General features: G+C 38.8%; 1 protein-coding gene across 5 annotated transcripts in view; it reads left to right on the top strand.

Moving 5' to 3' along the window:
- The window catches only part of ptpn13 (protein tyrosine phosphatase non-receptor type 13), a 263,474-nt gene that overhangs the window by 41,470 nt on the left and 203,917 nt on the right, over positions 1-18,087 (top strand). For all 5 annotated transcript variants that reach the window (XM_043695955.1, XM_043695937.1, XM_043695928.1 and 2 more), the window contains exons 3-4: positions 6,829-6,998; positions 11,573-11,638. In XM_043695955.1, the coding sequence (XP_043551890.1) occupies positions 6,829-6,998; positions 11,573-11,638 (236 nt within the window). The remainder of the gene's footprint in view (positions 1-6,828; positions 6,999-11,572; positions 11,639-18,087) is intronic.

Genomic DNA, 18,087 nt, shown 5'->3' with positions numbered 1-18,087 from the left:
CTCGCTAATCATTAAATATTTTAAGCACAGCCAGTGGAAGGAAAGAAATAGCAGGGGCGTGGCCTTGTGAGATTATAAATTTATAAACTTGTGAGATTTCTATTTCAAACCCAAATCTTGGCTCCAAACGTATTAAAAGAACCAATTTTTACAGAAGCCATCATGATGGAATCTTTGGGCAGTCAAAAATGTATTCATTCATCCTCAAAAGTATGTTTGAGACCAGAGATGATGACATGTTTTGTACTGTATCAGAGCTACTCTGTACCTTTGCACATGCATGAGGTGAACATGTTTAATTGAATAATGATTTGACTGATTTGACATGAAGATATCTTGTACACCTCTTATAACTAGTTCATTGATTAAGCTTTTTTAATGACAAAATAAAATGTTCAGGTCTTCAATTGTTGACTCCCAACTCATGCCAGCAAAAGTTAGCATTGAAATCCTTAGTGAAGATTGTAAAAGTAAGCTGTGTTTGTATTATGTTGATATGGCACTACCTACTATTGGGCCAGCATCAATAACTAAACCTGAGCAGTTTGTATGATTGTTTTGAGCATGTCAGGACTTGAATTGTCTATAATCATCACAGAATTTACTCAGCAGTTTAGCAAATAGAAATCAAGGATTAACTTCATTTCAGAAATATTCTGGAGATGCAAATAGAAGTTTTTTTTGTGCAGTTAGTTTGACAGGCCCCTACGCTGTTGTCCAAGTGTCTTGCTTTCTACTTCGGATAGTTGGGAGTGGGCAATCTACATCGTTTATCTTTTGCTGCTGTTGTATCAATGCTACTTTGTGATACTCTGGTTTTACTTCTCAAGGGTGGGGTTAGTTTCTCACTCATGGAGCACTAAACCTGTTACCTTGATTTTTCCAGTGTTCTAGTAATAAACTGACAAAACCAGTTCATCACGGACTGGCAATTCAAATAGCAATTCAGGCTGGCACTGAAAGCCTTTGAGAAGGAAAGAACTTAAATGTTTCAAGAACTTAACTCATGCCATTCCTTATTGCAAATTGACTCCTTCAGAAAGGTTTTAACACAAAAGTATCCTTTATATTTAGTAGTCTGTGTTTTGAAGGTTACATCATACTTGCAGGTAAATAGATTAAAGAACTTGTGGAGCTCTGCAGGTCTTCACACTTGGCAGGACAGCGAATTAGCCGTTTCAGGTTTTACTTCCATTGGGCAACTTGGGGAAAGAGAGTAGGGGCTTTGCAGGGCATTTCTTTGGGGAAATAATGCACAGTCACTTCTCCTGCACTTGTTTCTAGTAATTGAGAAAATAATTACTAGTAGGAAGTAGGAATCCACCATACAGCCCCATAAACCTGTGTATAAACCCCATAAAACCATATTTTAAAACAATTGTTGCTGATCTTCACCGCAACTCCATGTCCCTGCTCGTTGTCCACATTCCTTAATTCCCTGAGAGACTACATATCTACTTATTTCACCCTTGAATTATTTAATGTTGCAGCTATCCACAACCATCGGATTAGTAAATTTTAAGGATTTACAACCCTCTGTGTGAAGAAATTTCCCCTCCTCTCAATTCTGAACAATTGGCCATTTATCCTAAGGCTGTGCCCCCATGTTCCCTGATTGCCTAATCTGGGAAATAATCTCTTGATGTCTATCTTAACAAGCCCCTTCAGAATCTTGTATGTTTCAATGAGATTATCTCTCATTCTGTCTAAATATGGACCCAGTTCACTACAACTCTTATCACAGGCTGACCCCATGATATGAAGACCCAATCTAGTGAATTTTCTTTTGAACGCAAATATATCCTTCCTTAGGTAAAACACACGTACTTCACGTGAAGTCTCACACAATCTATGGCCCAGTTACTCACCTGGATTGGTTTGGACAGGTTTAATTGCTGCCCAGATTCCCTCAAGTTACGAGGCAGTCGAATTTGGGGAGGATCTAAAAACAAAAGAGCAAATCATTAAAAAGTGGAAACTGACTGTCTAAATGGACGTCAGGCATTGCATTTTTACAGTGCCCTTCATGACCTCATATCATCCGAAAGCACTGTACAGCAAATTAAATGTTTTCAATTACTGGTTGACAGGGTGGTTAGTCCATGGCCCAACATTTCAACTCCCCCTCCCACTCTGCCGAGGACATGGAGGTCCTGGACCTCCTTCACCTCCGCTCCCTCACCACCAGACGCCTGGAGGAAGAACGCCTCATTTTCCGCCTCGGAACACTTCAACCCTAGGGCATCAATGTGGACTTCAACAGTTTCCTCATTTCCCCTTCCCCCACCTCACCCTAGTTCTAAACTTCCAGCTCAGCACTGTCCCCATGACTTGCCGAAATGTCGATTTCGAAGCTCCTTGGATGCTGCCTGAACTGCTGTGCTCTTCCAGCACCACGGATCCAGAATCTGGTTAGTACTGCAGCCTCACAGCACCAGGGACCCAGGTACGATTCCAGCCTCTGGTGACTGTCTGTGTGGAGTTTGCACGTTCTCCCCGTGTTCGCATGGGTTTCCTCTGGTTTCCTCTCCAGTTCAAAGATGAACAGGTTAAGGTGGATTGGCCATGTTAAATTGCCTAAAGTGTTCAGGGATGTGTAGGGTAGGTGCACTAGTCAGGGGTAAATGGGTCTGGGTTGGAGACTCTTCGGAGGGTCGGTGTGGAATTGTTGGGCCAAAGGGCTTGTTTCCACACTGTAGGGATTCTATGACTCTGTGAAACTGCAGCAATACAGTCATCTTCCTTTATTTTAATCACTTTACAATAAAAGTCAATATGTCATTTAGCTGGCTAGCGTGTGGATCAGACTAATGATCTTAATCTTGGCCCATTATAATCCATTGTTCCTGACTACTATTGCTGCAGTGTGTTAGCCACAGGTATTGGAGCAGAACAGATCAGACATATAAAACCAATATATTATGAATCCTGAGCATTACCTGATATGAAAAATCAACATACAATTATCAGAAAGGACTTTCTCTTGTTACATGTGTCTGAGAGATTTTCAGATTGCATATCGGGTTTTATGGAGACCGATCATAAACTATTTATCTCGTTGTGTAGATAAAGAAATGTTGGCAAGAATGGCTCCACTGATATAACAAATTTGTCTTCAAGTTATAAAGTTTGCACGTCTGACTATATAACAGCGAGGAAAGTTAGTGATCTGTCGTAAGATTGTTCTCCGATTGATTGTTCACAACCTTATTCTAACACATGAAAGATTCTGCCAGTGAACTTTGAATCAAATATTCAAGCAAAAAGAATGTTGTGGCCAGTGAAACATACAAAGCTTAACGTTTTCAGAGAGGAACCAAGAAAAGATGCCAAATGTCTCACCGTTGATTGATATGGTAAAGAAATCTAGCCAATATTGAAAGCTAGTGGCTTAATTATGAAAAGCAATTTCACTCACAGACTTTTGTTCTAAATGTTGTTGATGGCCTATTGGTTTTTGATGACAGACTCAGCCCTCCTTCATGATGAACCAATAACCTTGACAAGACGCATTGAGGGCACCTGGGCATCACAAATGTAGAAACAGTGCTTGAGTTTTGGTGTAGTGGCCAGGAAGCACCAACAGGTAGAAGGATAAATAGACAAAGTCTTTTCCCTGGGGTTGGGGAGTCCAGAACTAGAGGGCATAGGTTTAGGGTGAGAGGGGAAAGATATGAGACCTAAGGGGCAACTTTTTCACGTAGAGGGTGGTACGTGTATGGAATGAGCTGCCAGAGGAAGTGGTGGAGGCTGGTACAATTGCAACATTTAAGAGGCATTTGGATGGGTATATGAATAGGAAGGGTTTGGAGGGATATGGGCCGGGTGCTGGCAGGTGAGACTAGATTGGGTTGGAATATATGGTTGGCATGGACGGGTTGGACCGACGGGTCTGTTTCCATGCTGTACATCTCTATGACTCTGACATAGAACTAACTGTTAGGCAAGTGCCATGTAGTCATAATAGAAGGGAACCAGTGATTCTTGCAACTTTTCCTTCTAGACTATAAAAAGTAAAGGGGCTGACCTGTTTGTGTTTGAATGTACAAATTTGTATCTAATGGTGGTTGGATTATTTCACCCGATTGATTGATTGATTGATTGAAGGTAGTATATTCCACAACTATGGACATTGTCACCAAAGTCCTGCATGAAATATTTACCAGTCATGGTTCAAAGTCACACTCATGTCCCTGAACAGTGGCCAACTCTGAAGTACTATGTAACTCTACTATATTAAGTGCATCATGACAGGCAGTTGTGCACATTCAATTTTTTCAGGAGTGATACTTCTTTCACACAGTAAATTGTAGATATGTTTATGCCCACTCTGCATAAATAAATTAGTTCTTCTCAGGCAAGCTATTCCTTCAATGTTACCATGTAATTTTGAAACTTGAAGATATTATTTTACTCATTTTTTATACTTGTTCATATTTTTGAAGGTGTTTCAAAAAGAACATTAAGCTGCCTTCTGTATTGATAACATTATTGTTCAAATATCTTATTGTAATGATTTATCTGTTAAAACTTTGCAGATTTTACCAATAACTTGAACTCAACCTTTTGTTTTTATGCATGCTATTTATGCATAGGGGATCATTTTAATGTTTTAATTTTGTGAATAAATTTTAAGGCTTAAATATCCAGGTGAAGTAACACTGATTCAATGCTGTGTGTGACTTTGAAAAGTATTTAATTAGGTTCTCTTTAAATATAGTATCTCAATCCTGATCAATGAATTTAATATTCTTTACAGTGTCAGGGCAAGTGATTAAATATAATGATAACGCTGTGTGGTGGCTGTCACTTAATGGCCTGTAACATGTCAGCACTTAAAGGGAGAATAAATGATGAAGTATGTAGTCAGAATGAAATCAAATCTTTTGTAGATTTAAGAAGTTGATATTGAAAGGTCTGATGGTTAAGTAGTTACAATATATTTGAAGATAAAATATAATTCACATAGGCCCCCTTAAAAACAATCAACTCAAACTATATCTGACTACTCAAAGAACATCTATAAAGATGACCTTTATTAGTGTCCTGAAATAGAAAAGCATGTTTATTCATTTCTGGTTTGTTTCCATCAGGAATGCTTGGCTGTGGTTTTCATCTTTCTGAGAGTATCTTGATGTGCATTAAATTGTTGGAGGGCAGAGGTCAGAGTAGCCTTTTATGTTCACTTGAGCATGCAGTTTCATTTATTTATTTACTGACTCAATCACTCATGGGATGAGAATGTCGCTGGTCAGGCCAGCATTTATTGCCCATCCCAGAAGTTATTTAAAAGTCAACCACATTGCTGCAGGTCTAGAGTCCCATTGAGGTCAGACCAGCTAAGGATGGCATCTGCCTTCCCTAAAAGACATTAGTGAACCAGATGGGTTTTTTGAACAATTGGCAATGTTTCATGGTAGTCATTAGACTCTTCTTTCCAGATTTTTATTAAATTCAAATGCCACCATCTGTCATGGCAGAATTTGAACCTGGGTTCGAATTCGTTACCTTAGTCTCTGAATTGGCATTCCAGAAATAATAGGTCATTGTGCATCTCCTAAATTGTTGTACAATTTAATTTTCTCTTTGGATTCTTCTTTTCCTTTTGTTGGGTGTTAGTTTCTTACCTGGATAGGATAACATAATAAATGCATGTTCTGTTCACCATTTATAAAAGTACTGTGCTCATGGTTAAGTTGACAATATGCTTTGTCAGGAGATAACCCTCAGGATGGCTAACAAGCTGAAAACAAGACAACATCAGAAGTAGGGGCTACAGGTAATTAAATAGATTGGGAAGTGGAGGTGTACAACAATCACTGCAGCAACAAAGATTCTTTCTGATTTATATCACCTATTTGGACATTAGAGTCAGGAGTGTTATTTTAAAATTTTGCATGCGAAATGTTCCTTCTCCATCACGTTTGTGTGCCTCGTTCAGTTAATGAGTTTGGAGAACAGAATGACCTACCATGTTCATTTGCCTTATGAGCTTTTGTGGTGAGACAGTTTTCCCCATTTTCAGGTGGGTGGAGATTTTGTTACACCCTGTTGGTTCACTTTCCACTGTGTAGCAAAGTGTCACCAGCAATATAGTCAATAGGGTAGTTTTAATAGCTTTTTGTCATTTTGATGTCTAATTGTATTTTCAATACAGTCTTGTAGAGAGATACTCTGTACTGCAGAGCTTGACTCATAGCTTAGGGTGGCACGGTGGCTCAGTGGTTAGCACTGCTGCCTCACAGCACCAGGGTCCCAGGTTCGATTCCAGCCTCGGGTGACTGTGCAAACTCCACACAGACAGACATTCTCCCATTGTCTGCGTGGGTTTGCTCCGGTTTCTTCCCACAGTCCAAAGATGTGCAGGTTAGGTGAATTGGCCATGCTAAATTGCCCATAGTGCTAGGTGCTTTAGTCAAAGGGAATGGGTCTGGGTGCGTTACGCTTTGGAGGGTCGGTGTGGACTGGTTGGGCCTAAGGGCCTGTTTCCACACTGTAGGGAATCTAATCTAATCTAAATAAAGCAGCATTAAAAGATACAGTCCATAATATGAGAATTGAATAGTAAATTGTTCTTGAGGAGAGAACTGGATTTTTTTTTAAATGAAAGGTTGGAGAACCGTGGTAATGCTCAATGTACTCCTTTATCATATGTCATTTATCTTCCCTTTTCCTCAAACTCAACAGAATATATAATTTCCAGATGTGGAGAACAACTGTTGCACATTAGCAAGGGCAGGGTGTGGATGCTTGGTAGGGCAGAGTTGCTTGAGGTAGAGTAGGTCACATGTCTGTAATTAATTTGTTGTCATTTTCTCTTTTCTATAGCTGACCCTATTGCTCTAGGCTTTATCATCAGTCCGTGGTCTCTTTTGCTATTACCTTCTGGCAATATTTCTTACACTGATGAGAATGTTTCCAATCAGGACCTGCGTGCGTTTACAGCCCCAGAGGTTTTGCAGAGTCGACCTTTGTCCTGTCTCTCTGATGTTGAAAAGGTATGGAACTAAGCAGTCAGCTGTGTGGGAAACAGGAGCTGTTTAAATTCATAATATGCATGATTAAAATACTGTGCAAGTGTTATATTTAAGTGTTGTGTCTATGTGGTTAAAACGGAAGCGTTCTATAACTGTTCCATGTAAACAAAATCTAATCTCTCCGCAGGTAAACATTTTGATGCTTATTAAGGCAAGCTATTATAATGGAAAAGTTGAAATCTTTGAAACTTATATCAACGTGATCTAGTTACAAACTGAAGTTAAATTGCTGGGTGATATTTGGTTTTGTTTTGAAGAATTAATCGTGTTTAGCTTTAAACCTGGTGGAGGGAGGTTTTCCCTACCAAAAGCATGTTTGGGAAATAATTGGTATTCTCCCATTTAAAATTGACAGTTACAGTAATGGGAAGGAGGTTGCTAAATGGAGAAGTGCTTCTAAACTTAGCTCCAAGCATAGCTAACATAGTAAGCGTTCACATTTTAATTCAACCCCTCCCTTCCCCCCTCCCCCCACTCCACCCACCATAATCAATCTTTCATCCCTACCACAAGATTGAAAAAGGCTCTTACAAAAATTGCAAATTACACCTCTGTCCCTGTGACAAAGCTGACTTTCCCTCCTTGTCTTTTTTCAAACCATCTGCAGATTTTAACACTGTTAACTACACAGTCCTTCTTCTAAATCTCCTACACAGTTGTCCAAGCTGAGTGGGACTTCTCTCCTGAGATTCCATTCTTATCCACCTAATGACAGCCATTTTATCACTTGAAATGATTTCTCTTTTTGCTCCTACGCTTTAATCTCTAGCATTCTCCAGGGATCTGTCCTTGGGCCTTTGTATTGCTGGTTTTCTCTTGGTAGACGCTTTCTCTAGGTGATACCATCCAGAGACACAGTATTAGTTTGTATAGGCAGTCACTTCTACCTTACTGTAACTGCTCCTTCACTGCTCTTAAATTGTTACATTGCATATTCTGCATTCAATAGCAAGCAGAAATTTACTTCAGTTAGATATTGGGAAGACTGAACCCAGTGTTTTCAACCTTGGTGAGTTTGAGTTATAGGACAAAGCTGAATCGGCTGGGGCTGTTGAGGGGTGACCATTATAGAGATTTACAGAGTTATGAGGGGCATGGATAGATAAATAGACAAGGTATTTTTTCCCCAAGTAAGGGAGCCCAGAACTAGAGGACATTAGGTTTAAGGTGAGAGAAGAAAGCTATAAAAGGTACCAAAGGGGCAATGTTTTCACAAAGAGCGTGATGCGTGTATAGAACGAGCTGACAGAAGTGGAGGAGGCTGGTACAATTGCAACATTTAAAAGGCATCAGGGGTACATGACGAGGAAGGGTGTAGAGGGATTATGGGCCAAATGCCAGCAAATGGGACTAGATTAATTTAAGATATCCGATCGGATTGGACATGTTGGACCAAAAAAGGTCAGTTTCCGTGCTGTACAACTCAGACTCCATAACTCTGTCCTCTAACTTCCAAATCCATTCCCCTGCCTCTGCCTGGCAACAATCTGCAATTAAAGTCAGTCTATGCACAGCCCTGACCTCAGATCTGATCGCATGATTTGCTTCTGACCTCATAATTGTGCCAGTACAAAGACCACTTTGTTTTCCCTCCACAGTTTCACATGACTTTGCACCTGCATCAGTCCTCCATTGCTTCATACTTCCCTTGTGTTTAGACTTGATTAATCAAACACACTCCAGACTGGTCTCTTACATTGTATATTGGATGGACTTGAAGGCATCAAAAACTCAGCTGCCTGTGTCTAAACTTGCAGCAAGCCCTGTGCCCCCATCCGTCGAATGCTTGTTGAGTTATACCTATTTTTCTAACCAACCTGTTCAGGCATGCTATTGCACACCTTTGGAGCAGGTGGGACTTGAACTTGGGTCTCCAAGTACAGGGGTAGGGACAATACCACTGTGCCACAGGAGAACCCTCATCTTTGACTTGTATTGAGTCCTGATCTCACAATTTCTGATTTAGCTAATCAGTGGATAAGATTGTCTCTCAAGGGGAAGCATGGTTGCAATGGTAAAATTAGCTATCTGTAATCTTAATAAAAATGCAGATTTTTTTTTCAAGTAACTATGGTAGGCTTTTGTAACATAATTCACATCTTAATGATCAATAAAACTTGAAAGTAACTACTGGACAATAATTTTAAAATAATGCTGTGGGGGTGAGTAAGCAGTCTACGTAGTTGATTGAGGTAAATACGTTGTGAAGAAATGCATTATTGCTGTCATTGTGTTGATAATAAAACAATTTAGAGCAATTAGTCCATCATGGGATTGTTTCCTCTCCTTTTCTTTCCCCTTTATCTTTCTTTTGTATACATTTTTCTGTCACTGGATGCACTGTGGTGCTTTTGCTCTCCAACTGAGGGGCAATGAGGCCAATTGTGAAGTCTGTACTGCTGCCTCAATGGCTAAATCTTCATTGAGAGTGATATTCCTCTTGTTTACAGAACTTGGCTACTCAACCAGCTCACATGCTCTGCCACCAGTGAAGTGAAGCATGGTTTTGATTATTTTCTTGGGTGCCTAAAGTTTAATATTGAATAACTAGGTCTTCAGAGTATCCCATAATTTGACTTGCTTCTTCACTGCTTCAAATAATTTACTTTTATTGAGTCTTAATCTACAAATCATTACCTGGAGAAGAATGTTGAACTTTAAAGTATGAATTTAATTAATTCATGGTCAATAACTAAGTTAGATCATAGAATCGTAGAAGCAGGGCATTTGGCTCATTGAATCCATACCGACCCTCCAAAGGGCATTCCAGTCAGACCCAACCACCCCTACCCTATCCTTGTAACTCTGAATTTCCCATGGCTAACCCACCTAGCCTGCACATCTCTGGACACTGTGGGCAATTTAGCATTGCCAATCCACCTAACCCGCACTTTTTTTTGGACCATGGGAGGAAACTGGAGCACCCGAAGGAAACCCCCTCAGACACTGGGAGAATGTGCAAACTCAACACAGACAGACAGTTGCCCGAGGGTGGAATCAAACTTGGGTCCCTGGTACTGAGGCAACAGTACTAACCACTGAGCCATTGTATTACCCAGATTCTTAATTCTGACAAATAGTGACTTGAAACTATAGTTATAGGAAGTTTTGAAGATTAACAAGATATAGTCCATTATGGTGGAAAGTGATTGGCTTAGAGTGATGAATTTAAATTATTGTGAAATGGAATATTTCATGAGCTGGGCCCACCTGGTCAGGAATTGAATGCCCCCCTAGCTTTGTTGAATATCTATAAACCAAATCTTTGAAGATTTACAGTAATACTCTTAGTTTCTTAATTTTCTTCATCTGCCATCCTTGTAGTCTTTGCATGTTGTGTAGTTACGTGGCATCAATTCTTAACCAATATTAATTACACTCAAAGTACCCAAACCACTTTTATTTGGGAACCTTTGAAGAGCAAGAGAGATGAATACAAATAGTAATAATAACCTGTTGCATTTCTAAAATATCCTTTAAATTGCAAGAATATTCTACAGTCTGGTACAGAAGCAGATAAATGAATAAACATTAAACCATTTAGGAGATAACGATAAGGACAATTTTGAGAAGATTTTCAAAGCTTGAGAGGAAAGAGAAGGGACTTGGGGAAGCAATTGGCAGTACACTTCATGAGTGAAAGGAGGGACATTACACCTAAGGCACAGAATCTAAGGACTAGCAAAAGACCAGCAGGGCAAAATATGAGTGACCTTACTTCCCATTTAGCTGAGATAGATTCAAGCCAGATCCATGATATGCAAAAATACTGTTCTGCTCCATTGTTCTATCCAGTTACCAAGATGAACTAAATGTCTATGATTTCATGTGGGAAAGTTGATCATTTATTTTGCCATCAAATGGACCATTACTATTTGTAGGATGCAGCAGGTGACAGGCAAAGAAATTATTGAAGGTGTTGTGATGTTTAAGCATTGACAGCAGTTGAGGTTGCCACATGTATTTTTAATACATGATCTTCATGCTAACAACGGAGCTTAATTTAACTGGCGAACACCCAGTGTCTTAATTTTAGCCCTTGATGTGATCTGTAAAGTTAACTCTGTCACAGGTATCTGATTTTCACTTTACTCCAATAAAACAATAATGTGCATTTTGTCAAGTTGTTTCAGTTTGCTTTAATGTAAAATGAATCAATAGGCAATGGTTAATATGAGGATCTTCCAGGTAATGTGCAATAAAAATCTTTGTGAAGAGCTGCTTCACATTTTTCATCATATCATTGTTGAAGGTTAAAGGTTGGACTAAATGGACTTAATGCTCCAAAAGGTTTAAACTGTAAAGATTTGTTGCATGACCTATTTTTTTCAAAGTGTTTGGAAAGTGACATCCTTCTAGTTTAGGGTCTGTTAATTAGCAAACCAAATTAATGAAAATGGCAATGTGCGAGAGTTGTGTATTCTAACAGTTTAAAATTTACGTTGATATTAAAATGAAAGTTTGATTTAGAATGCCACAATAATTCTAACTATTTTGTAAATTTTAACTGAATCATAACTTTTTTGATTTTGCAGATGCACGTGTATTCTCTTGGTATGACTTTGTATTGGGGAGCTGATTATAAAATACCTCTGGACCAGGTGGGTGTAAGGTACATTTAATCCAGACACATTAAAGGAATTGGTGCTACTTCATTCTAGAGAAATGACCCAAACGCAATAGTGACATAAAAGTTGACAGTTTAGGGAAGCCAGAACCACCCTACTTTTGCCTGAATTTATGTGATACATTTTCCTTTCTCTACTGACCTCCAAACTTTTTTGAGCCGCTTGTTAGAATTTTGTAGATTTCGCATGTAGATTTACTTAGAAACTGTGGTTGGGAAATGTATGCACAAATTCATCATTGAGGTCTACAAATTGTCTGTATGCCAAGCCGCCTACAGCTTCTTTTGGCAGGATTTGCTCTGGCAAGTGTTTGAGTTCAAAACTGGAGCTATTTCTTTAACACTATAAAACACAGGAGCAAGTTTTATTTTACAATACTTTTCGAGGATTTCTTTTACACTTGATAATTTTTTTTGGTGTAATTATTTAGTTTCACAAGATATGTGGATTGATTTGGTTAGAAGTAATGAATAAATTTTATTTTGGGCCCTTGAGCAATTATGCTCTTGAAAAAAATGCAAGAGACCTGTCTGCGTACATCAGTGAGACATAACTACAGATAAGGGATTTCATATGGTAAACAAGATTTTGGAAAATCTGAGCTAATGAAATGAATGGCTGCTAAGAAATTAGCACTTCAGCTTATTAACTTTCATTTTTAGGTTCCTCATTAAATACCTTTTAAATACATCTCACCATGCCATAATTTTGTGAATTTGCAGTATATTTATTATTCCATATTAACATTGATAAGTTGTGTAAACCTATATTCATATTTCTGTATATAACACATTTCTATTTTCCTGAGTGAGCTGGCAGGATGATGGGGATAACTGTGATTTTGCAAACGTGCAAAGTAGATAATAAATGGGGGAGAATTGAGAAAACTCATAGTTGACAATTTAAACCTGAAAGGATCTCTGAAAGGACAAACAAACACAGAAGAGATCCTTGAAAGATTGGATTCAGCAAATGAGTCTCCTCAGCCAGTGAAATAAAGAAAAAGTCACTGGAGTAGAATTGAAGACTAATACAGTTGGTGGACTGTGACCATGAAAAGAAGACATGCATGGTAGGAACTCGAGGAAAATGGGAATATTGGATGGATCAAGGGTGAAATAAATGGAAAAATAGAAGGAAACTTGTTACTCACAGGATTGTACCAATAATGAAATGCCAGACACTACTAATGTCACATGAAAACATAACCAAATGCCCAAAATCAGGTAGAAAAGGCATAACCAGAGAAGATGGATTGGACAAAGGCAGAGAGTAAAGCACAGCAGGAGATTTTAGTTCTTGGCAACTTTTTGATCAGGAATTTGAAGACCCATCAGTTGATGGGAAGTTTTGAAAACTATTTTAGGGCACATAGATTTGGAAGGAGATATCAAAGGATCTAGTCAGTGATTGAGGAAATAAATAATATGGGTATTGTAAATATCTTGTGCAAGGACTGTCTTTCAAAGGCGAAAAGCACAAAATTCTGAGAGTTGGATAAAGGACAGAAAATTGCCAAGGAAATCGAGGACGTTAACAAAGTGACTGGCGGTCTGGTGCGACTATAATGATGTCATCCAGACAAAGCAGTAACTGTTTTGGAAGAACTGTAGAAGTGAACATCAATAATTAGCTGCAGTAGATGGATGGGTAGAGGAATATATGGGTAGGAAAATAAATTCATAATGATACTGAGTATGCAGTGGATGATTGTTAGCAAGGTGATGACATGATACAGTTGAGCCAGATACTAGGTTGTATTTATATAGTGTACTTAACATAGAAAACATCTCAGTGTGTCTATGGAAATGGAGGCTGCGTTGGGGAGAGTTGAAAAAGAAATGGACAGGATTGGAAACTTGGAGAGATTATCAGAAGTTTCTGAAACAAAGTTGAGATGGTTTTGACTTGAAGTGAAAGGTTCAAAGATAAACTGGTTTGGTGAGAGTTTCAGAGAGTTTGGCTGAGATGTCAGAAGCTTCTTAGTGAAAGGACAGAGTAAGTGGCCAAAACTAGGGCTAAAAGCAGGCCTAACCTAAAGTAAAATGCTTATACATGAAGACAATAGTAATTAGAAATACTGTGCTGGAAAGTGGCTGCTGTGTCAGTAAAAAATAGTACTGATGACAGATGATAGTAATGGATACAACATGCAGGAGTTTATGGTTGAGAAAGATAAATAAACAGGAAGCAAATTTAAGTAGCTTTGTACGTCAGAGCCAATTGGAATATCACAGAATCCTTTTGTTACAGAAGCAGGTCAGTCATTGGTTCTGTTATCCAGTGGCAATCCCCTGCCTTTCTCCCCATATCCCTGGAAACAACTTGTATCCAAATTACCAACCAATGCTAACTCCACCAAATTTCCAGGCAATGCATTCTATACCATAACATGCTGCGTGAAAATGTTTTTCTCTCATTACCTTTGTTTCATTTGCACATCATTTTAAATCTGTGTCTTCTCATCCCTGTTTCTTTTACAAGTGGAAACAGCTACTTTATCTAGTCCACTCATGATTTTGGAAGCTTCAGTCAGCTCTCCTTATTCATATAAGATATTATTAAAGTCCAATCTGTGAGAGGCACAAGATTAAAAAAAAAATGAATTCTTCTCATTAGATAATTTAATGGGAAGGATAAAGCTAATACCTGTTACAAACCGCCAAATCAGCAATGCACTTCATGATGGAATAAGGATATTTTAAAATTTTAAATTGAATTTTCCATCACCATTATAATTTGGGTGCTCAAATGGTTCACAGTCCAAATTAATCTATATACCACTGCTTAGCTGTTTCATGGTGTAGTTTGTTCAGGATTCAGTGGGTCATAATGATTAAAAAGGGCTAGTAACTTGATAAGTTTTGCATGAGCAGCCTAATATCTGATCAGGCTCAAGGCTGGGCAAAGCTGTTGAGCAGTGTTTAAGTAGATGACAAGCGGAATAAAATGCTCAGCATTTAGAGTACAGGAGAAGTACATACCTGGAAATTTAATCAATTGCTAAATGGCATGACATGTAATGGATGAAAGAAAAATTAGAAGCAAAAATAACAATGGTGACAACTTGCCTTTAACATAACAAAAAATCCCAGGAAACTTGACAAACAAGTGTGTTCAAAATGGATGTTGATCCAGCAAGGTAGTGAATAGGACCATAAAGGCACTTTCAAGAGACAAATGTTGACTAGGGTTTTAAAGTTAATGAAATGGATACAAGGCTGATTTCAAAAAGTAGAACCAAGGCTTCTGTAAAACAATTATAGGGTAAACACTGGGGTATAAACATTAAGTTAGAGCATTACACGTGGAACATTTGTGAAACAATATTGAGAGCAGAATGCAGATGTACAATGTAGTAAGGCCATGGTTGGGTGAGCTGATTTATAAGTAAAGACCATAATTTTGGATTGAATATATAGACCGGGATGTGAGGCAAGTGGAACTGAATGTGTGGTAGAGTTTTGAACAAATTGGACTTTCTGGTCATTGGTTGATGAAACACCAACAAGGAGGTATTTAACATGGTGGAATGTGAATGTCTTTGCAAGAGTTTAGGAGTGACTGAGCTAGGAGTGGATAGATTGTGCAACTGAGTTAGAAATATATAGAACTAGTAATGAATAAGATATCGTTCTAAAGATTAGTGGCAGAATGAGCAGAGAGTCAGATTAAAATTAGCTTAATGCAGTTTGAGGGAATGCATCTTAGGGGAGGTGATAGTATAGTGGTACTGTTGCCAGTAATCTGGAGAACAGATAATGTTCTGGGGACCTGGGTTGGAATTCCACCACAGCTGATGTTACAATTTGAATTATTCAAAAGTACAATGATGACTTTGAAACAATTGTTCTGGGAAAAAATAGCATCTGGTTCATTTGTTTTTGGAAGGAAACTGCTATCCTTACCTGACCCAAAGCAATATTGGTAACTTTTAACTGTCCTCTGAACTGAACTAGCACTCCACGTAGCTGTATCACATGCAAGAAACTGCAAAATGAATTAAGCTAGACAGATCATTTTGCATTGACGAAAGCACAGAGAGCGACACAATAAAGCTCATCCTTTTGTTGACCCTGCAAAGTCACTCTCACTAACATATGGGTGTTAGTGCCAAAATTGGGAGAGCTGTCTCACAAACTCTGTAAGGTGTAATTTTGTGAGCATGGCTATTCCCCAGACACTACCACCACCATCCCAGGAGAGACCCATCAGAGCTGGTGGCATAGTGTTATAGTGTCAGGAGAGTTCTCAACATGGACTTTGGTGTCAGGACAAACATAGGTAAGGAAACTTTCTGCTAATCACAACAGAAATAACCCTCCTCCAGCCTTCACTTCCCATTTGAAAACCAATTTTAGATCCTGTTTGCCAAATTGCCTTGGATACCATGGGCTCTTACCTTTTGTACTATCCTCACCAAATATATTTAGTCACCATATCAATTTATTTAATCACCATTTCAAAAAACTCAATTAAGTTAACGAGGCAGGAGCTCCCTCCAGCAAATCCATGCTGACTATCCCTGATTTAATCCCTGCCTTTTCAAGTGTTCATTAATCTTATCCCTCAAAGTTTTTTTTTCAACAATTTCCTTGCCACGATCTAGACTAACTGGTCTGTAATTATCTGGCCTACCTCTGCTACCCTTCTTGAGCAAAGGAACCACCTCTCCTCGAGTCATCTGGCACTTCACCTGTGGCCAATGAAATATTAAATATGCTTCCCAGAGCAGCATGGGATATATCTCAATGGTCCTGGGGATTTATGCAACATTAGCCTGATAAAACCTCTAATACACTTCCTTATTATTTTTAATATGTTCTCGAACCTCACTATCCTAAATTAAATCTTCAGGTGTAATGTCTTTCCCCTTTGTGAATATAGATGACAAATATTCATCCTCACCTATATCTTCTGGCTCAATGCACTGATTGGCCTGTTGATCTTTAATAAGCCCCACTCTTTCTCTGGTAATCCTCTTGCTCTTAATATACTTCTAAAATGCCCTAGGGATTTTCTTAATGCTATCTGTCCAAGGTATTTCATGGCCCCTCTTTGCCCTCCGAATTTCTTTTTCAAGTACCTTCCTGCATTCAGAAGGTCTGCCCTGTTTTTAATGCTCTATTCTTGACATATGCTTCCTTTTTCTTTATCAAACTCTCGATATCCCTTAACATCTAGGGTACCCTGGACTAGCTGCCCTTACCCTTCTCTCTTAGAGGAATATGCTGGCTCTGAATTCTCACTGTACTACTTTTAAAAGACTCCCTTTCCAAAAATAGAGTTAGCTGCATGTAGCTGCTCCCAGTCTATGTTTGCCAGATCCTGTCTAGTGATATTGAAATTGGTCTACTCCCAGTTTAGATACTTAAGTTCTGTACTATCCTTATCCCTTTCCATAATAACTTTGAAACACAGATTTATGGTCACTGTCCCCAAAATATTCATCCATTGACATTTGAGCCACTTGACCAGCTTCATTTCCTTGGACTAGTCCTTGCACTGCCTCTAGTAGGATTGTCTATGTATTGGCATGAAAAGGTCTCATGGATGCACTTTAAAAATTCCATTATATATAATCCTTTCACACTAAGGCAATCCCAGTTAATGTTAGCAAAGTTGAAGTCACTGCTACTATAACCCTGCATATCTGCTCTTCTGTCTCCCCCTGACTATTGGAAGCCCTAATATATAATCCCAGCAGCGTGATCATCTCTTTTAATTCTAAGCTCTACCTAGGTGGACTCATTTGAAAAGTCATCTAAGACATTCTGTATCATTACTGCAGTAACCATCTCTTTTATTAATACTTCTCCCACTCCCTCGTACTTCTGTACTTTGGAATGTTGAGCTGCCAGTCCTGTCCTTCCTTCAACCGTGTCTCTGATTGTAACAATGATATATTCCCACCTGCAGATCAATGCTGTAAGTTCATCTGCCTTACATTTAAATAGATAAAATTAAGCTTTCCAGTCCTTCCAAGTGCCATATCATACCCACATCTTCTCTGCCTGCTGTTCTGTTCTAGTATTCCTTTAGTATCTGATTCGACCTTACCTCCAACTTTACGTCTACTCTATGGTCATCTCTCTGCCATATTAGGTTAAAACCTCCCCAGCAACACAAGCAAACCTCCCAGTAAGGATATTGGATCCATTCCATTTCAGGTATGACTCATCCAGCTTGTACAGGTCACATCTATCCCAGAAACTGTCCCAATGATCCAAAAATTTAAACTCCTCCATCCTACACCATCCATTTAGCTGTGCATTCATCTGACTTGACCCCCATTCCTATACTCAGTAATGCATGGCACTGGAAGTAATCTAGAAATTGCAACCTTAGTAGTCCTGTTTTTTAATCTATTGCTTAACTCTCTGTATTCCTGTTGCAGAAGCTCAATTTTTTGTTTACCTGTG

Source organism: Chiloscyllium plagiosum, chromosome 1 (genome assembly GCF_004010195.1).
Source record: "Chiloscyllium plagiosum isolate BGI_BamShark_2017 chromosome 1, ASM401019v2, whole genome shotgun sequence".
Taxonomy (NCBI): Eukaryota; Metazoa; Chordata; class Chondrichthyes; order Orectolobiformes; family Hemiscylliidae; genus Chiloscyllium; species Chiloscyllium plagiosum.
Note: the sequence above shows the minus strand (reverse complement) of the source record. Positions and strands in the feature narration are given on the sequence as shown.